The sequence below is a fragment of the Vicugna pacos genome, chromosome 2 (genome assembly GCF_048564905.1).
Source record: "Vicugna pacos chromosome 2, VicPac4, whole genome shotgun sequence".
Taxonomy (NCBI): Eukaryota; Metazoa; Chordata; class Mammalia; order Artiodactyla; family Camelidae; genus Vicugna; species Vicugna pacos.
Window position 1 is genome coordinate 8,368,595 of NC_132988.1, and position 21,986 is coordinate 8,390,580.

The 21,986-nt window shown below is 40.8% G+C and overlaps 1 protein-coding gene and 1 long non-coding RNA gene across 2 annotated transcripts in view; both read left to right on the plus strand.

Annotated features, from left to right (window-relative positions):
• The first annotated feature begins 160 nt into the window (after window positions 1-160).
• On the plus strand, window positions 161-11,004 carry LOC140700757 (uncharacterized). Its single transcript, XR_012079391.1, has 2 exons — window positions 161-233; window positions 10,620-11,004. It is a non-coding gene; the product is annotated as an uncharacterized lncRNA (long non-coding RNA).
• A 2,882-nt stretch (window positions 11,005-13,886) lies between these two features.
• TMA16 (translation machinery associated 16 homolog) overlaps window positions 13,887-21,986 on the plus strand; it is a 30,676-nt gene continuing 22,576 nt past the window's right edge. The window contains exon 1 of the mRNA XM_072975078.1: window positions 13,887-14,020. Coding sequence (XP_072831179.1) covers window positions 14,018-14,020 — 3 coding nt within the window. The 5' untranslated portion in view covers window positions 13,887-14,017. The remainder of the gene's footprint in view (window positions 14,021-21,986) is intronic.

A 21,986-nucleotide genomic window follows, 5' to 3' on the forward strand; every position in this document is an offset into this window, starting at 1 on the left:
CCGCCCCCGCCTCCTGGTAAACGAACATGAGCGCACGGGTGGCGTCATGTGACTGTGCACCTTCGCCCCGCCTCCTTGAGGAAAGAATTGGGTCGGTGCTGTCACGTGACAGCGCCCTGGCCCCGCCTCCTTGAGGAAGGTCGGCAGTCCCGCCACGTGACAGCGCACAGGGAAACTGCTCTCCAGCCAGAGGGGTGCGCGAGGTCCCTGCCCTGCCCCACCGCCCCCGTCCGGTGAGTGGATGTTGAATGTTTAGTCACTTGCATGCTCACCATTATTATTAAATATCTTTATACCTTTCCTCCTGCTGTAAATTCAAAAGGGGACCTTGGTCTGCCCGTGTGTTTGGGAAGCTGTGTGTTGAGGTCGTGCTGCCTTGATGGTCTGTCCGAGACATCGTCTCTGTTCTGCAGTAAAGCCTTAACGGGAGTGATCCAGAGTCACCTTCAGTCTAACCCGTACGGCAACATTATGTCAATGAGACTTTCTAGAGCAGCTGAAAATTCTGACTTTGACTTACAGACAGAAATGTGATTACTCATTTGACCAAAAGTTCCAGGAAGGTCAAATCTAAAACCACTGAGTGGCAGGGTGTCTAGAACTGCAATTTCCCTAGTGTACCCTAAAATACTGTCACTAGTAATAGATTTTAAAAACTTAATTTACTGGCTTTTTTTATAAAAACTAAACTTGTACCATTGAGCACTTTTAGCAGGAAAGGGTTACAGCTTATCAAAAACACCAGAAACACAATGACAGTAATATATCCACTTCCATGCTGCCGTGATAAATAGCTTGATTCTTGAGCAATAATACTTAGCACTGACTTCACATTAAAGTCATCACACTGGAAGCAAAAAATAAAAATGCCTGGACTCCACCCCCAGACAAGCCAAATTTAAATCTAAGGGGCTAGAGTCTGGGATGTTATATCTTAATTCACCTGTTGATTCTGTGTAAGGAAAATCAAATGAAGTTGGTCTTTGCTAAGAGAGCTCTAAAATGGAGCAGGAGGCCACTGAGGAAGTGATTTGACCATTTACTGTCTTAAGGCCAGCATCCAGAACATCTGCCCAATGTTCCAGAAATCAAGATGCTTATTGGACCCTCACCCTGAATAACTCTTGACAGCCTAGCCCTTAAGGACAAATGCCTCCTCCCTGCACCGGGGTCAGTCATGATCCTTGCCAGCTGAGTTTAATAACCTTGTGGCTTTTACCCTTGTAAGGCCCTCTTTCTCTCCCCTGAAGACTTTTGGTTTTACCCAAATCTGTGTCTCTGGAGTTGCAATTCCTAAGACCCCAAATAAAGCTCTTTGTTTTTGGCTGCCTTGATACTTTATTGTTTGACAATTCTGATGTTTAGTCAAAGTTAAGAGCCAGTAATCTTCAGATAGACTGAGGTCAGTGGTTCCCAAATTGGTTGTACTTTAAAATCATCTGAGGAGTTAAAAAAAACAAATCTCATGTCCACTCCAAAGCAATTAAATCATAATTTCTGGGTGATGGATCAAGGCATCCATCTTGAAAATTAATCTTGAAAATTCTCCAGATAGTTTCAATTTTTAATCAGGTTATAAACAACATATCAGGGGGTCTTGCCACTTTTTATATATCCGTTACATTGTATCTCAGAAAAAAGTTTGAAATATTATTTGCCATTTAAACTGTTTCTACCGTTTTTATTTTAAAGAATATATTTAGAATAAACCGTAATGGTCTAACACTGACAAGATTTTAAGACTTGCTGAAGGAATGTTAGATTTGGAAAAATCCTTCAAAGGTCATCTTGTATTATTCCACATGCCTTTTGCAAATTAATGGTTGCTTAGCTTTTTAGACAAATAAAGGAAGAGAAAATAAAAACATACTTAAGTAGGACTGGGAGGAAAGATGGGAATTAGAGAAAAAAATATTCACAGCGTCATAATAACAAACTACGAGGGGCCGACAGGAAAGCACTTAATATAAATGTAAGTAACTCACTATTATTTTGGCTGACAAGAGCTCTAGTAAATCCAAACAATTGGTAAACATGATATTAAAACGATCTGTGAGGCAGTGTTCATCTGAAAGAAAAATGGGAGAAATAAGAACTACTTAATATTTCTTTTCAAGTTCCCAAGTTCTTCCATTCATTTAAAGTATTGCACAACTATCTCCCAAAGTATTAAGCAGAAAGTTTTTAACATTAGTAAAGGTCAATTTTGTTAAGAACAGAATGCAGTCTTGGAAATTTAATACCCTAGATAATGAGTGTGAATTCCCGTATGTTGTGTGAGACTGTGTGGATTTTTTTTTTACGACCTAAAAAATAATCTTTTACAAATTATCTGTAAAATATTTTAAAGTGTTCTGAGATTTTTTTTTTTAGAGGAGGGAACGGAAATTTATGTATACATTATTAATATTTCTGGTAGGCATTTTTAGTCTTTGAAAATATTTTTAAATATTTAAATTGAAAATAACCATGTAAGTATAAAGTATGCATCATTTGATAATGCAGATCACCCAATGAGGCTGTGAACACAAGTTAGTCAAATAAATCAAAGCCACGGTATCACATTCTATTTTCTGCTTTTAGAAGAGACTGTTACTGACAAGAGGCCAGCCCACAGTTCTTCAGCCAACGTGCCAAAAATTCAGCTGTCTTGGAGAAAAGTCCATTTCTCATTTTAGAAGTCATTTTGGAAGACAGTCCAACATTGTCTGCAAATAGGAAGAAATTACTCATTTATTAATTTTGTTTTATCCACATAAAAAAAGGATTAGCAAACCCAAGTACCTACCAGATCAGGGAGTTACCATGAGTAAAGTAGTGCAGGGCTGGAGGGACCTAGACAAACTGGAGAATACAATCCCACCTGACGGCATTCAAAACTGAAAAATTTGTGAACATTTCACTGGGGGAGAAAATGTATCTTCAGACTGCCAGTTTTTACCCCTGATTTAAGGTCTGTTATAAATAAACACATACATCCACAAGCACATATTTTGTTTTACCTTTGTTTAAATGTTTCACTATAATTTTTTCTCACTATATGAAAAAATATTTTTTTTGTAGTGTGTACTTCAAGTGAAAAGAAAACCTAACAGGATCACTAATACAAATAGCTATGGAAGGGAAAGTAAAAATAGCCAGAAGTGGTATATGGGACTTCTGGGGAAATAGCTTCTAATTTTGTAAGAATTAAATGCTGGACATCGCTTGGAGGCAGTGCTATATTTTATTTCCTTAAATCTCTTTTAAAGAGTGTTGGACTTCCTTCGAGCAGACAGCTTGGTGCTTTAAAAATGTTTAAGTTCGTTAAGACAGATGCAAACTGTGCTTCACTCTGTGTTAATACAAAACCATAATCGTTGGGTCTCCACCGATGGCCCCGAGTGTTGAGCAAGGACCCTTGACTCTGGTCAGCTTTCAGATGTGTGGGTCAGCCCTGTGGGAGCTGGGGACTGTTTGGTTTATGCATGCCCTGCTCTGTGTAAGTTAGCCTTCTCTGCAGGGCTGTCCAGGCAGTGCCTCAGGAGGAGGAGGATGTGGTTTACCTTGTTTGTCTTCTTATTTGGGGTCACAGTCCTGTGCTGCCTGTTTTCCAGTGTATGAACATTGCTGTTGCTTTGTGTAGTGTGTCTACGTTTGCGGGTGTTTATGGCTACAGGGTAAGTCTCATTCTAAGTACTCTATCATAGTTTCAGAACATGTATTTTTTTTTTTTGAGGGGGAAGGTAATTTGGTTTACTTTTATTAATTTTTAGAGGAGGTACTGGGGATTGAACCCAGGACCTTGTGTATGCTAAGCATGTGCTCTGCCACTTGAGCTATGCCCTCCTTGCAGAACAGTATTGATTTTTAATTGAAGTATAGTGGATTTACAAAGTTGTGTTAGTTTCTGGTGTACAGATTCAGTCATACATGTGTGTGTGTGTATGCACATGATGACAAATACCCTTTGGTGCCAGGTGTGATACCAGGGCAGAGACACAAACGCTAATCTCAGCTAGTAACCACGGAAGTCGTCATATATATGTATATATATGAAACACACATTCTTTTTCGTAATAGGTTATTATGGGATATTGAATGTAGTTCACTGTGCTATATCATAGGATCTTGTTTATCTATTTTATATATAGTAGTTTGTATCTGTTAATCCCAAACTTCAAATTTATCCCGCCTCCTCCTCTCCCTTTGGTAACCTTAAGTTTGTTTTCTCTGTCTGTGTGTCAGAACAGTATTTTGAACCTTAATTACCTTACATGGGGCATACACTCCCCAGATAACACTAGTGCAGATTGCACCATTCTTCATCATTTTTCACATTTTCGCATTACCACTCTGACGCCAGAAGACGTTAGAGTTTGGGATTCCTAGCCACATCAATTATTGCTAACCCTGGTGTCATTTAAAAAGAACTATGTCCTCCAAAGTACAGTCTAAAGAAATCTGAATCGCTGAGAACTATGAAAGAAAACCCTCTCGTAATGGTTAGTTGAATTTTCTGGAGAGATTTAGTACTATTCTGTTCAACACAAAAACCTTCTGCGTTTGAATGATCTGAATTTAACGTCTCTAAAGCAAATCAAATACCCACCTTTCTTCTTTAAGACCGCCTCATTTTCTTTTTTTTTTTTTTTAATTGAAGTATAGTTGATTGACAGTGTTGTGTTAGTTTCTGGTATACAGGGAACTATATTCAATACCTTGTAATAACTTTTCTTCTCATAAAGGGTACAAAGAATTTAAATCCAGCAAGGAAGACAGGTAGGTATGCACATGATGACAGATACCCTTCGGTGCCAAGTGTGATACCAGGGCAGAGACACAAAGGCTTCTCTCAGCTAGTAACCAGGGAAGGCGTCATTGAAGTGGTGAGCTTTGACCCAGGGTTTGGAGCATGGGTATGATTTTGGTGAGTGTAAATATGACAGGAGGTCAAGACCACAGTTCTGAGAGCAGAGAGAGGGAGTTTCTGATCTGATGGGAAGGGAAGATTCACGCTGAGAACAGCAGGGGGGAAGCAGGAAGTCAGATTTTGAAAAGGGCTTGAAACAGAGCCAAGTGAGCTGTTTTTGCGTTTTGTTTTGTTCTTTTGCTTTTGGGTTGAGGATGAAGTGCAGTGGAAAGATTTGCATCATCTGACTGTCCTGACCATGGCCGTGTTGGGGAAAATTGCCCCGATGGTGTTGGGAGAGAGAAAATGGACGTGGAGAAGGCGAGACTTGGCAGTGGTGGCCGAGTCGGGGGTCAGGACTTCACCAAGATGTTCTCTGTGCTGTTACCTCCACAAAGAATGCGGTCCTGAGACTGTCCCGGGAGGAGCCTAGGCAGTGCCAGTCCTCCAGTGCATCCAGGGCCAGGCAAGTGAAACTCTGACTTCAGAAACACTGATGGAAAATTCCTGTGTCCGAATAGCTGTGGCTGAGAACTTTGCTGTTTGCTACATGTGTGATACAAAAGTGTCGCAGGAAATTAGAAGACCATTTGTGAATCATAAACACGGATTACAAGCGGGAAAATCACATTGCCAGAAGCAGTTAGAGTGACGGTTTCCTTTGGGACTTCTTTGTGTTCCAATTATTTACGTTCTTTCTTTCAAATCAGTTGCCAAATGTTCTGTTTAAATTTTCTGTCCAGTTAATTTAGCGTATAATGGAGATTATAAACTGAATGAAATTCACTTGTGACTCCAGAAATTATATATGTATGTATGTGTATGTGTATATAAATTTGGACATTAAACTTGATGCTGGCGAGCAGAATCACCTGCCATGATGGAGAGCAGGAAGGGGAGAAAGCAGCAGACCTGCTTGGGGGATGTCTGCTAGGTCTGCGAGGACGAAGGGCCACGCACAGCGGCGTGGGGTTGGGTCGGTGCGGGGGTCCAAAACAGCACTAAGGGACTGTCTCAGCTCTGGAGGCTGGAGGGCCCCATCAGGGTGACAGCAGGGTTGCCCTGAGGGCGGTGAGGGCTGGATCCAGGCCAGGCCTCTCCCCTTGGCCGTCTTCTTCCTGCGGCCCCTTCCCTCTGTGCGTGTCTCAGGGCCTCAAGTTCCCCTGTCTATAAGGATACCAGTTATTTTGGACTAGGGCCCACCTTAATGACCCCCTTTTCGTCTGACTGCTTCTGGAAACACTATCTCTCAGCAAGGTCACACTCTGAGATAGGGGTCAGGACTCCAAGACATCTTCTGGGCGGGGGTCGGGGGGAAGGGACACAGTTCAAACTGTAACACCCGTCTTATTGTAGTATGAGTCCAATATTCACATGGTGTCCTCCCTCATGCACATCCATGTCCAGATTTCTTCTTTTCATCAGGACACTAGTCATACTGGATTAGGGCCCCGCCTTGAGTGATGACCTCGTCTTAATGAACTACATCTGCAATGACCCTGTTTGCAAATAAAGTCACATTGTAAGGCGCTGTGGGGTAGCACGTGCACACTAGCACCGAAAGCGATCACCGGCCCTTATATTTTTGTTTGCATCAACACATCTCTAATGACAGCATCAGCTTTGACCAATTTAATCATCAAATCCAGCTTTTCTCTATTTCCTTTCTTTTTAAATTGGAAAACTTTTAAAATAGATTGCTGTAAAAAGTTCCAACACTAGAGAAGAACAGAGTGAAAGGTTATTTTCCGAGCTTCCCCCACTCAGTCCTGATCTCGTAAACTATTAACAGTTGATTGTCATGCTTCCTGATGTTTTCTGTGCTGTCTTTTTTCTGCATTTTGTTCCAGGTGGGATTTATTATGCACCCTGTCATATGACTCACTTTTTCTACTTAACAAGTCCAGAACATTTCCCACATAGGTACATACAGATTTAAAAAAATTTTTTTTGAAATAGCCGAAAATAGTGATAATAGATCAGCTAGTGTAGTGAGCTCAAGGATGTGGCCACCAGATGGCACTGGCGCAGCATGAGCTTTACCCGGGAGCCATGGACAGATCTGCACGGGGCGGGGAAAGTCGCTAAGCGCTGGTACCTTCCAGAGGTGATGGTGGTGGAGCCACTGTCCTGAAGAGGGGACAGGGGATCAGAGAAGAGTTTGGAGAGGGACTAGGGGTCTAGGTGGCATCAATCAGCAGCATGGGGGAGACTCTGGAACAGAGAACTCTGAGGAGACACAGTGGCTTGGTGTCTTTAACAGCCCCAGGGTTGACCGCACCTATGGCTGGCAGATGAAGGGTGATGCTTCACAGGGTATGTAAAGTGGGGAAACTCTAAATGGCTAAACATCTGCCCTTTGGAGCTATATTTCAAAAGACTGGATTGTGAAAATGTGAGTTTGGCACCAATCAGGCTTTTAAGCTGCTGGGTCCAAGCCTGCGGCGAAGAAATAAACAAGATACAGCTTTACACGGGACCACCTTTAATTCATTTGTGTAACAACTAGCTCCCTATGGGAAGACATTCAAAATTTTTTCTGTGGCAAAATATTGTCCCAGAAAAAGCAAAGAAAAATTACGAATCAACTTACATCATCTATGACAAAAAAGCTAATTATATTAATGTAATCAGGACTCCTAACAATAAGTAGGATAAAATGGTAAAGGAGCACCGGCGCCCCCAAATCAACCCTGGAAAATGACAGAAGCCAGAAGGAACTGGCGGTTAGAAGTCAGATTACAACTGAGAAGATGGGGACGGGTGGGAGGAGGGCGTCTGTGGCAGCTGGGGGAGCATCTGGAGAGGGTGTGACTTGACCTCAGATCTCTCTTACTTCACCTTAGGAATGAGGAGCATCTGGCCTCCCCACATTGTGAGGCGCTAGCAGAGGGCACGGAGCCCAGCTGACTCAGGAGAGATGAAACTGGTGCCTGGGATGCTCACATTCCCTGCTCTCCTGTCAGCAGGGGTTCTGTGGTCCTGGAGTCTGTCCTCTGAGCTTTGATCCTCCTTGTTCTCAAATGTTCCAAGGACAGAGTTGACGGTGTGACTCTCAGCGCTTCCCCAATAACAGTACAGGACAAGAGAGCTGACTCCATCAGCAAAATACAATGCTACAAGTTCAAGGAAAATACAACTCCTCAAAGATATATTTAAAAAAAATACTAAAATGGAACAGCACAGGCCACATTAAGCAGATTTATTGGAACAGATGAACCAGTAATTTTAAATGAGCACAATATATATTCAGAAGAGTTGAAGAATATGGTAATAAAGCAAAGGGATATTGAATTATTTTAGAAAACAAGTGATATAGGGATGAGATTAAAAATAAGAGTTAAAATGAAGATGGCACAAGATGGACTATCTAGCAGGACGATTACATCAAAGGACCACAGGGTAAACTAGTAGATCAAATTAGGAACTCTCCAAGGGGCAGCAGAAATTAATAAAAAGAAAATATAAAAGATGTGCTAAACGATCAGGAGAACAGGTGATCAACATCCAGATAATGCAAATCCCCCGTGGGGAGTGAGCGACCAAGACACGTAAGGAGATACCAATACCCAGACAACACTGCAGTAAAACTGCAGAAGAGCAAAGGCAACAGACATTATGAAAAGATTCCACACAAAGAGTAAACCACCCACAAAGGAAAAACATTAGACCAACATGAGACATCTCCACAGTAATAGTGGATTCAAGAGACGGTGGAGTACAGACCATGTTCAGTATCTTGTAGTAAACTATAATGGAAAGGAATAGGAACAGGAATGTATGTATGTTCATGTATGACTGAAACACCATGCTGTACACCAGAAATTGACACACTGTAAACTGACTAGATGTCAACTAAAAATAGAAAAAGACTATAGAGTAGTATATTTGTGCTTAAAATTTTTTAACACTTCTTGCTGTGACGTTTAGCCTACAAACATAATGGTGCATAAAACATAAATGTGACTCATCAAGAAGAATTATAAAATAAAAACAGCAAGGTAACCGCCACTCAGGTTAGGAGTATCACTGGTCACTTATAAAAGTATTTGTAAAAAAATGTAGTTCATTTTGCCTGTTTTTGAACTTTATAAATGAATTTTATAAATGGAATTATACTGCATGCATCCTTTGGTCTGTTACTTATTTTATATTGTGATTTAAAATTTATTTATGTTTACCATAATTGTAGTTCATTAATTTCTTTGCTCTATAGAATTTATCACAATTTTTCTGTGTTTTGTTAATGAAAAATCAGGGTTTTTTTTTTTTTCTGGTTTGGGTTATTACAAACAATACTGTTAGGGAAGTTTTTGTATATGTATCCTGAGAGGTATGTGTTGGAAGTTACTAGGGTACAGGTCTGGGAATAACACTGCTGGTTAGAAGATGTGCACATTTCAACTTTCCAGATAATCCCAAAGTGGTTAAACAAAAAGCTTGCTCTTTGAGGACAGGAATAAGACAGTGATACCTACTGTCACTAGTACCAATCCATATCATTATCATATTAAGGGAGTACTGTTCTATTCTTATTTACATGTATTTATAAAATCTAAAAAATCTGAGTTTGTTATTTTAACAAACAAAGTTGAGTAAGCACTTTTTACGATGATGATGGAAATATTCAAGCTTTCTATTCCTCTGTGTCAGTTTTGATCAGTTATATTTTTTCTAAGACTTTTCCATATTATTTAAGTTTATTTGGTCATAATATCCTCTTATGCATGCATAACCTGAAATGGTGTCTGTCACCTGTGCCAATTCTGATACTAGTTAATTGGGTCTTCTCTAATTTTTTCAAGGGATCCTGCAAGAATGTATCAATTTATCGTTCTTTAAAAGGAGCCAAAGTTCTACCTTCCTGTTCTCATTTGTGTGTGTGTATATGTATATATGTATATATTTGATTTCAATAATTTCTGCTGTTCATTCTCTTCCACCTTCTGTTTTGAATCTCTCTTGTTCTCTTCTAGCCTCTTGGTGTGGATTAGCTCATTAACAGTCAGCCTTTCTCCTTTAATATAAATACTTCAGCTCTAATACTTACACTAGGGGAGCGAACTGCTGCTCGTTTATCATAGCTCACAAACTTGGATGTATGGTATTTTTGTTCTCATTCAGCCTCTAATATTTTCTAATTTCCACATCATTTCTTCTTTAACTCATGACTTACTTGAAAGTATAATTCTTAATTTCTGAAGCTATGGGAATTGTCAAGCTATCTTCTTCTTGTTGACTTCTGGTTTCACTGTACGGTGGCTAAAGAACACATTCTGTAGGATTTCAGTCCTTTCAAATTTGTTTGAATTTGCTTTCTGGCCCAATAGAGGATCATTTTTAGTAACTATTCCATATATGTTTGAAAACACATGTATGCTTGCAAGCCCCAGAAGCAGCATCCTAAATAGATCATGAGGTCGGATTGGTGGTCTAGTCTTCCCAATCACTGAATATTTCATCAGCTTGCTCTGTTGTAATGGAGCAAGACATTCTGGGGCTTCCTGGGACAGACCCCTCCCTCCACCATGCCCTCTGCCTGTCTCTTGTCTGTAGAAAAACTGTAGCCAAAGAATAAAATTTAATCAGAGAGAAAATGCAGAAGTAAGGGAAAACAAATAAGACAAAATAATAATAGTTTAGCCATTAAACAAAGTCATGAACCTTTAGTTCTCCTTCAAGGGCCATAGATCATATTCTGAGTTACATCCCTTGAGCTGTTTTGCAGAGATGAAACCCCCACCAGGTGGAAGAAGTTAACTACATGCTGACCAGGCTGGAGCCATGACAGAAGCTGCTCCATCTTACACAGTTCCCAGAACCAGCCTCAAGGAAATGGGAACAAGCTGACCTTGGAACTGAAGATTCACTGTACTGAGAACAATCAAGATGACACTGATCAGACCACCACATGACCAATTTCAAGATGACTGTCGAAGCTGACGGTGCTGTTCTGCATGCAGCCCCCTCCCTCTGCCTATTCACCCCTGAAACTCCTCTTTGAAAATTCTTGCCCCCAATCAGCAAAGGGGAGTTGATGTGTTGGGACATGAGTCCATCTTCTCCTCAGGTTTGCAGGCTTCCTCAATACAGCTAACTTTCCTTTTACCCAACATTTGTCTCTCAGTATTGGATTCTTGAGCAACAAGCAGTGACACTATTAATTACTAAAAAAAGGTTATTTTTAGCTAAGACAGTTTATTTTCTACTATTATTTGAAATTGTATCAGTTTTTCCACTATATATTTGGAGGTCTATTACTAGGTGAATATATATATATATATCATTTAAAATGGAAACTTTTTATCTTTACAAAGTTAACTCTTCAAACTACCATAATACTTTTTGACTTCATCTATTTTGTATAACAATGTGTCTACGCTATCATTCTTTCAGTTAGTATGTGATTAGCATACCTCTTTCCATCTTTGACTTTTAGTTTTTCTATCTCTTTATATTTTAGATATATTTCAATAAACATAACGGAGTTGTATATTTTAAAATATACAGTGTAAAATATTCATTTTTAAATTAAGGGCAGTTAGAGGGGGAGGGTATAGCTCAAAAGGTAGAGTGTCTGCTTAGCATGCACAAGGTCCTGGATTCAACCCCCCGTGCCTCCTCTAAAAATAAGTCTTAATTACCTCCCCACCCCTGCCAAGATAAAAAAAAATTGAATAATACAATAAAAAACAAATAATAAAATATAAATAAATGAATAGAGGGCAGTTAGTCCATAATTATTGTTACATGGATTTAAATCTACCACATTTTTGTTTTTTATTTCCCCAACAGTCCTGTTTTTCATTTTTATTTCATTGCTTTGAATTATCTGAAATTTTTATCATTCTACTTTCTCTATTTGTTTGTATCTTATTCAAAGTCATACTTTGTTTCTATTCTTTTAGTGGTTACCCAAGAAATTACACAATGTATTCTTATTATATCAATATCTAATGTTAAAACTTAACACTTGCACAGACACACACACACACCTCAATATATGTGTTAAAGCTCAGGGAAATATCTCTAAAGATGTCTCCCAACTATCTGCAGTGGTTTCTGGGTGGCAGGGATGCAGGGATGCAGGGATGTTGTACTGGGGGTTGAGAGCAGTAGGACTGACTCTGCTTGTCACTGTGGTGCATGTACACATTAAATTATGACCATATATTGATCATCATCATTGTATTTGCACTTTGTCGAAACTCATTTTTACATTTGCTGCAGTGTATTTGAACATAGTGCCTTGCCCATAATCAGTATTATTTAGGGGTTAAATCTGAATGGGGAACATATAAAATCTTTTCTTTTCAAATCCAAATTAAAATGAAAAAAAAATCAGGATATATCACTCTTTGGATTACTGACAATTTGAAATTAAGACTGAGGTAGAAGCAGGTGGGGATTTTGTAATCAGAAGTGCACTTGGTAACAGCTGAAATAGCCGGGATGCCAATTTAATGCTTACTGGATTTGCAGTAACAGAACTCAGGAAGATGACTTGCACGGGGCCAGACTTGGGGCATGCAGGGTGGGTGTAAGTTGGCTTCTCAGGGAAATGGTTAGAGTAAGAAGTAGGGTGTGAACAATAGGGGTTCACTGGACTCCTCAACAGAGTAACATCTCCAGAGTACATATTTCAAGGTTGACCTTCATTGTGCAGCTTCACACAGAACGCACTGGAAAGCCATGTGAGAATGCCTTGCCCCTAGATTCAGGGATCTTGTGGTCACCCATTCTGGTTCACAGTTTAATCTAGTTTTAATGGCTACATGTGTTGATTAAGTACATGTACCTGCACACACATATGTAGGCACTCCCGGCTTCACCCTGCCTGTAGCTTCTTCCCGTGCCTGGTTTTCTCCTTTCATTCAGGGGACGAGATTCTCTCTTTGACCAAACTGTACTCAGGCTCCCCTGAACTCTTTTCAACTAGGCCTGGAATTTTGGAATTCCTGTTCTTGTCTACATTGTCCGATTTTAGCAAGAAAGTCAGTTTAGCCGGACTCCCCAACCCTCCACATCAGGTTACCCTCCTTTATTTGTAACTCATTCTGATGAGCCACCATCTTCCAGGTGATGTCGATCACACCAGCCTGCCTGCTTCCAGGCTGTTAGGATAGTTTAGCCAGAATATCCCCCTTACCCCGGCTGTTTCCTCTAACTAATTTCCATCCACCAACCCTCACCCTGCTCCTTGGCTGTAAATTTGCACCTGTCCACACTATAGTAGGAGTTGAACCCCTATCTCTTCCCCACCGTGGTGATCCTTATGTATACGGAGGCGCCCCTGGAATGAAGTCATCCTGACCTTTCCTTACCAAGTGTCTTGAATAATTTTTTTGGCTTTAACATAGGTCTCTGCTCAGTTTTTATTTTCAAAAGAGTACTTCAGAGGCCCCTACGTGTAGGCAATATTAATTGTTGTTTTTTCCATTCGCACGTCGCACTGTAATTTGAGCTGAGGGAGGGGCAGGGATATGGTGGTCGTATTCCCAACGCCTGGCACGCAGCAGGCATTCATTCAACATCTGCTGAACGAATGTACTGTCCACGGAATCCTAACAAGTGTAGACGTAACAAAGACTCACACAGTGACGAGAGACAGAACAACTCGGGGGGAAGGAGCTCTGAATGCGCAGACGGGGCCTTCACAGGAGAGGACCCGAAGCTGGGGGAAGGCCTTGCTCAGGCGGCGTGGGCCCTGCGCCACCCGGCGGCCCCGGGCGCTGTGCGCAGCGGGCGGCCTCCTGCGGAGGGGCTGTGCGGCGCCGGAGACGCGCGCCCGGCGAACGCCCGGGATCCCACCCGGCCAGTGCCGGGAGCCCCGAGCCCAGGACGCGGGCTCACGCCCTGCGCTGGTCCGGTTCACCGCCCGCCCGCGAGCTCCTGGAGAGCCCTTACACTCGGGAGGGGCGTGAGTCCACGGCGGCCCACAAAGACTGGGTCTTGTTTCCCGCGACGTCTTAGGGAAGAGCACTCGTCCCGCCCCTTCCGGTCGGGCCGCCCGGCTTCTTCCGCCCCTCGTGGGTTTGGCCGGTGTCGTCGCGTGAGTTGAGGTCTCTGCTGACTGTGAGGTTCCTGCGTGTGGGGTCCGAGGTCCCGGGCCGCGAGGACGTCGACATGGTGGGTCCCTCCCGCTCCCCTGAAACCACCCGTTTCTGGAAGGCTCCGGTCGGCGGCGGGGAGGGCGGCCGGCGTCGGACCGCCGGGAAGCGGGGTGTGGAGTGGGAATGGTGGGTGGTGGGGGTCCCGGGTTCAGGGCCGAGTCCGGAGGTGCTGCCCCCTCGCGGGAAGCGCGCGCCTCCCCCTGTGCCCACTCCCCACCGGGCTGTAAACGCGGGGCACGGCGGGTGTGTGGGGGGGGGGTGCCGCTGAACGCGGGAAAGCGGCGTGGGCGGCGGGGCCGCGGGGCCTCGCGTCCGTTCTCCACCCTCCAGTGACCCACACTCCTGCCCCGGACCCTGCCTCCACGTCCCGGTTCCCTCCACCACGCTGAGACTGTTTTTGTTAAAAGTGGAGTGGATGCGAAAAAGCGTTTACATGACACAGTTAAGCATTAAGATCAACTGTATACGGGCTTCTTGTGTGTCTGTTATTCACTTTAAGAAATAAAACACAGTAACAGTTTTTGAGACCCTCTGTGTGTCCCTTGAACTTGTAATCTCCAGGAGGTACTCAGGGATAAACAGGATCTAAATTCCGCTTGCTTGTCTTTTCATCGTACAGCTTATGTTTGTATTCCAAAACTGCTACTTGCTTTTTTCACTTACGTTCTTGAGAATAATTCTTGATTAGGAACATGTTTATAAGTATTTTTACGCATTGTATACATTTCATAAGTATAATTTAAACATTTTTCAGTTTCTGATAAAAACAGCTACATTTAAAAGTTTATAATCTGTTTAAAAGTTATGATACTCTGGTCTCAGTGTCATCCGCCCCCTTTCTCTGTTGCTTTCCATTTTCTTTTTCTCCTTTTCATTGTGTTTTCGTCTTTCATGTCTATCCACAGTCTTTTTGCTTTAGAACACACACGTTTGTGTGAATTCAGTCTTTTTACTTAGCACTGTATGCTATTGCCAACCCTTTTTAGTTTTCTCTCCTAGCCTTTCTTTTGCAGAGTGAACCTTGAAAGCGTTGATAATGCAATTGTGTGTGAATGATTGGGGGCTAATTGGCAATTTACTGCTTGTCGTTGACTATCAGAACTTCCCTTTTGTCAGGCTGTATAGTAGCATTGTCATGAGTCAAGAAGGCAGTATACTGATCTGTTCTCATTGGCATATTTCCTGGGACAAGTGGCTCTGCTGTATGTATCTTCTCTTGTAAATTCAGCTTGTCACTGGAGGTTTTCCATCTAGACTTTTACGTCAGTTGCTTTAAACTTCTTTCATACATCTGAGAATGTGGGCAGTGGAGTCCTGGAAGATGAGTTTGGCACCTGTCTTTGCTAAGTTATGGTCTTGGTGAAGTTACTTAATCCCTCTAAGACTAGGTTGTTCTGCTAAGTTGGGATAATCATGGTGCCTGCCTCAGAGTTGTGGAAATTAAATGTAAACCACTTAGCCCAACGTCTGGTCCTTAGTAAAATGTTACTTGTTGTAGTCAACTTTAGTAATGGTAGTAGTACCTGTTGGTCATTGTATGCCTTCTTTGGAAAAATGTCTATTCGGGTCCTTTGCCCAATTTTTAATCAGTTTGTTTGGTTTTTTGTTATTGAGTTGCATGAATTCCTTATAGATTTATGTGTGTATATACATATACATGCTTATAAATATGGGATACTACGTATCAGATACATGATTCTGCAGATATTGTCTCAGAACTCCCGTAGGTTCCTTTTCATTTTGTTGATCGTTTATTTTGCTGTGCAGGAGCTTCTTTGTTTCATGTAGTCCCACTTGTTTATTTTTACCTTTGTTGCTTGTGCTTTCGGTGTCATCCAAACAGTCATTGCCAGGATCAGTGTCAAGGAACTTTTTCCCTATGTTTTCTAAGAGTTTTATGGGTTAGGCTTTACATTTAAATCTTTAATCCATTTTGAGTCAATTTTTGCCAGTGGTGTAAGACAGGGGACCAGTTTCACTCTTCTGCATGAGAATATCCAGTTTTTCCAGTACCATTTATTGAAGAGACTGTCTTTTCCCCATTGAACATTCTTGGCTTGTTTGTCAAATATTATTAGTTGTCCATTATATGCTTGAGTTTATTCCTGGACTCCTGATTCTGTTCTAATTGTCTGTTTCTGTTTTTATGCTGATAAATTTAATATTAAAGAGATGACTTGCTAGTAAAAACTTGCTCCTGAAAGTTAGTAAAACTGACCAGAACCATTAATGAAACTCTGCCTAGTATGCCAGCCTTTTTTGGAATAAAACTGCATGTACGTGGTTTTAAAAAAGAATCAAACAGTAAAATACGGTTGTCCATGAAGTGTATTAATTTTCTGTTACTGCTGTGGAAAAGTAATATAAATTTAATGACTTAAAACAACGCAGATTCATTCTATTACATTTCTGAAGATCAGAAGTCCAAAAATGAGTTTCACTGAGCTAAAATTCAAGTGTTGGCAAGACTGTCTTCCTTCAAGAGACTCTTGTGGAGGATCTCTTATTTTTTCCTGTTGCTAGAGGTTGCCTGTAGCCCTTGACTCTAGCCCTTTCCTTCATCTTGAAAGCCAGCAGTGTAGCATCTTCATACCTGCCTTGAGAGAAGGCCACACCTCTCCTGCTGCCTCCCTCTTACAAAGTCCCTGGTAATTACGTCAGGCCCATTTGGAGGTTCCGGTATGATCTCCCCATCTCAAGGTCTTTGATGCGTCTCATGCCACGTATGGTAATACATTTACAGGTGTCGGGGAATTAGAGCATGGACGTTTTTGGGAAGGATGGCACTATCCTGCCCACAAACAAAATCTCCAACTCTGTTTCCTAGTTTGCTAGTGCAACTGACAACCGACTAGTTAGAGCAGTTCCTTAGATAACCGTTCAGATACTTCACATGAATGTACTAGCATATTCATGTGCCCTCTGCCTCCCCTTCTACAGAAACAGTGCGCTAGACACTCCTGTGCCCCTGTGTTTTGGTCATACGTGATCTTAGAGCGCAATCATGTGAGTACAGAGAGGTCTACCCCTTGCTTGTTTAACAGCTGCCATGCTCTTGTTTGCTTTTCCTGCAGTTTATTTACTAGGTCACTGATGGACACTTAAGCCGTTTTCATTCTTTTGCTAACACAAACACTGCTGCATTGATGATGATTAGTTATTTTGTGTATGTGTAAATATGTCTTGCATTAAATTAATAGAAGTAGGATTATTTAAGCAAAAGATGTGTGGTTTTTATCCTGATAAAATCTATCAAATTGCCTTCCAGAAGCTTGTACCAGTTTACATTCCACTTATTAATCAGACTGCTAACTCACCCACACCCTCACTAATGCAGTGTTAATAATTTTTAAAAATATTTTTATACGTTAAAATTTGTATTTTATTGAAGTTCTAATTTACATTTCTTTTAAGGTAAAGCACACATCTTTTCAACACTTTAAAAACATTTATATTTACTTTTTCTGTGGCTCTTTGTGTTCTTTTTCCTGTTTTTATTTTAGGTAACTAATCTTTTCATCATTGATTTCATAACAGTGCCTGTTACATCAGAGGTGCTTATTAAATATCTGTTCATCTGAGCTTAGCCCTAGTCCCTTTTCTTATTCTTCTGAAGAAAACCTTATTGTCTTTGTGGCTTTAAAGTACCACCTTTAACCCCAGGTTATCCCAAATTCATATCTTCAGCCAAGACCGTTTTACTAACTGCCAGACTCATGAATTTATTTACTTGCTTTACATCTCTACTTAGCTGTCTCCAGGGCATCTTAAACCAGTGTCTTAAAGTCAAAAATTTTTTTTTAATTTAAAACTTTTTTTAATGAGTTTTTTTCCCGGGATGGGGGCTGCGTAATTTGGCTTGTTTGTTTATTATGGAAGTACTGGCGATTTAACCGAGGACCTCATGTGTGCTAAACATGTGCTCTACCGCTGAGCTATCCTCCTTCCCCCCTCACAGTGAATTCCTGATGCCCCCGTCTTGTGTGCCATCTTAGTGAGCAGTGTTCTGATCACGTGGTTGCTTGTGTTGCAGACCTGGGAGTCATACTTGATTCTTCCCGTACCCCACCGTCCGTGTTCAGTCCCGTCATTCTGTCTTCATATGCATCTCACGCCTTGCCATTTCTCTCCATCTTCACTTCACCACCCTTAATGCTTCTCAGCTGTCATTTTTTCTTAATGACCTACCTCAGTACTTCAGTAGTCTTACTTCTGTTTGCTTTACCTCCTTCCAAACTTTTTTATACAGCAGCTCACATCATCCTTAAGAAAACAAGTAGGTCTCAGTCACTTCCTCAGGGAGTCTTCCTGATTTCCCAAAGTTAGGTCCGCCTGTTAAGTGCTGGGCCATTTTCTGGCCAGCTATGTAGTTACTCATGAGATAAGATAAACTATGTAGTTACTCATGAGATAACAAGATTGTACACTGTATAGTTATTTATGAGATAACTAAGAATGTAAGCAAGTTCGTGTCTGTTTTTGATCCTGGAATCTCACTGCCTGTCCTAGTACATGGTAGTATGTGCTCTGTAGGTTTGTGGGTGTTTTTGTTGTTGTTGACAGTGAACACTGGTACAAGGTAAAGGTGTAAAGAGTGGTAGCAGAGAATGGGCGAAAAGGTTAATTCTGACTAGATGTTGATGGGTAAGTCAGGACTAACAAAGTTGAGCTTGATGTTAGATTTTCGCATGAAAGATAAAAGTCGGTATTCAAGAATTAAGATGTTTTCTTAATGCTAAGGAGAGTATTTATGAGCTTTCTAAAAATTATTTTATATGAATTATTTCACACTGCTTTAAAGAACTTTAAAATATTTTTTATTTATACTAGTTCAGTGTGCAGCTTACTGTGGGTGCTCAGTAAAATGTTCACTTGGGTCCACCTCCCACTTTTATTTCTTTGAAACTTTTATTTTCAACCTGATAGGATGTGTCTGTAGCCTTCAGGGAGCTACAGTGGGGGAGATGAGCACAAGTGTAAAACTAGATGACTGGTCAGTGTAGTATATTAAGTGCTAAATGTACTGTGATCTGAAATGGTTACGTATTTGTGGATAGCTTCACGAAGGAGGTGAACTTGAATTGAAAATGGTCCAGTAAGTTCCTTTCTGGAAGCTCTAGGTATTTGTCATTGACACTGTTGCCATCTAATTTAGGTTAAGCAGGGGAATTGTACTAGGATTTTTGGGGGTAGAGTTAACTGCAAAAAAAAAAATGGTGCAGATTCTCTTAGTAAGTCCATTACATTTCCATCATGTTAGTGATGTTAAGTGACTTAGTACATCATGTTCTAGAATTTATTTTGGTGTTAAGGGTATTTGGGATTTAAAGTTTATTGTATACTGTAAGCTTTCTCAGTTGTAGGTGTGGCTTTACTCTTCTACTTTTTTTTTTTTTCTTACGTATTCATACACTTTGGTGTACCTTAAGTATGTTTGGTGAAATGATCATTCTTCTAGATTTCAGGTTATATTGAGAGTCAAAATGACATTTCTGTTTCTAGTGTAGCCTAGATTCTATGATGACTTTGATAGTCTTTTAGGAAAAGCTCCTTTTTGTTGTTTATGATTTTAACAGAAATACTTGAAGCATATTACCCCTGAAATACTTCTTTCTGTTGCTGTTTTGTTTGAACAAACTAGTTACATGTTTTCTTTGTTTATCTCAAGTATGAATTCAAAGAATAATTTAGATTGAATTTCCTGAAGTAATCATTAAATATTGTATGTGAGAGACATTTAATGCTGGTTTTCTTAACTGGAATATTTCTATGTTGCCAGAAACTTTTCCAAAGTTTCTATTATTCAAAATAGCCTGTTAGTTATGCATATGAAAAGAAGTGGATTTTTGCTAATTTTTGAAAGTTAAATTTGGCACTTTTTGAAACATAAAATACTAATTTTTTTATTGAAAATACACCTTAATCCCCTCCCCCCAGTTTTGTTACGTTTACATTCTGTACTCTTATGAATTGTCAGATGTTTTACAAAATAAATTGGGAGAACCCCTGACTGATGGATATTGATTTTTAGAGCTATTTAGCTTGAGTAGATTGTAATTAATAGATTAACTTTTTATTGGTAGGATTTGTCTTCACTTCCCTGTTACAGTATTTTGTTGGTTTTTTTGAAAAAAATTAATATATTGAAACATAAAAATGTTGTGAAGTTTAACGTTTTATGTTAGATAGTTTTGTGCCGTATTATATATTCATAAACTGCCTTGAGGCAACCTTTTCATGAATAAATTATCACAAGGAATCATTATCTACAGTTGAGTCAGAATGTAAGTTCAGTTTCTTTGTACTTTCTTTGTACAAAGTCTTGAAAGTTCTTTAACTGAGATCTTTTAAAGCTGTGCACTTTTATACTCCTAGGGTATCAAACTATTTCTTGTTCTAAAGAAAGGTTTTGAATCTTTTTTTTTAATTTATCAAATTTATTTTTTATTATGGATATTGTTATAGCAGAATATAAAAATTAAATGATAAAAGTTTAAGAGTACAGTTTAACTTCATCTTTAAAAAGTTCATCTTTTTTTTTTTTTAAACTATACATACTCAGGTGAAAAAAGGCTCTAAACTTACAACTTCAGAATTAAACTCTAGAATGCTTTGGCTATCTAAAAGTTTATACTGACAAGTTGCATGCATTTGCAAATTATAATGCAGTATTTGTACACAGAATAACTATATATACATTGTACTTACATTGCTGATATATGATAGTTACCCACACTGTCTTGAGAAATGAGTCATAATATAGATTCAAACTAAGTAGAAGATCAGTCTCAACTACAGCATTTCTTTCACAACTGGTAAGAGATAATCCAGACATTTGCTGAATATAAAAAAGTCCCATGCTTCGTGGTCTCTGGGAATTCCAGCATACTTTAGGTGACCCTGAAGGAGCTCACTGCTGTGCTGGCGGATGAAGTTGGAGGAACTCTGGTCCAGAGGAGGGGGCTGCCCTCCACCCATGGGTCTCAGCGCAGCTCAGGTGGAGATCTGGCTGAGTGAGTGAGTGCAGCCGGGCAGTTTGGGAGGCCTGAGTGGAGGGGAGGGGACAGCACAGCTTTAACACGAGGGCCCACTCCTGGGAAAGGGACCAGCAGGACTTGGTGCTTGGTCCCCTGGCTGGTTTGTAAAAGCCTCTTGTGATGCGCTGATTCTCGTGACCTCCTCCAGGAACTTGAGCACTTTTAGCAGTTCCGCCATCTCTTAACGTATAGACTGCATGGATCTCTCTCTCTTCAGTTCTTGGACGAGAAAATTGATTTCCTTCCTCGAACCAGGTTGACCATCGTCAACTTCCTGTAAGTGTCAGCGAGGCTGGGTATGTTTACTGGCTCCTCCTCCAGCCTGGCGTTCCTTACAGTTGTCTCCATCCTGGCGCACTCCTTTTTAGCCACACACAGCTTGTCAGTGAGGTGGCATTTCTCCTCAATCTGTGCAGCCAGTGTTTTTGCCAGTTGCTTTTCATGTCTTCTATTAAGTTGACTTCTAATAGCTGGATAAGTCTGCAAGTAAATAACACACCCACCAACAAGGGGAGGACAGACCTCAACACTGTCTCCCAGCGGAGGCTCTGGAACATGAGCTGAGAACACAGGCCATTGGGCAGCAGCAACACCAGGACCACACTCAGCTTCCTAAGGATCAGCCCAAAGCTAAGCTCCACAGAGGACAGCAGCCCCTCCAGGGCACTGACCCACCCAGGGCTCTGCCCAGTTACCGTGGAGCCACCAGCCACAACAAGCCCCAGGGGACACTCCAGCATGCCACCTGGAACCCAGCCAGCAACTGACATCCTGGATTAGTCAGTTATCTGGTCAGTGTCGGTGGGAAGGAGGGGGGTTGTCAGAGGAGAGGGCTGTAACTAAAATGTCATTTTCTCCATTATTGTCTAATGGTAATTTTTTCTTACCTCTTTCTTTTTGTGTTTATATCTGTATACAATAAAAATACAGTGAAATGTGCCAATA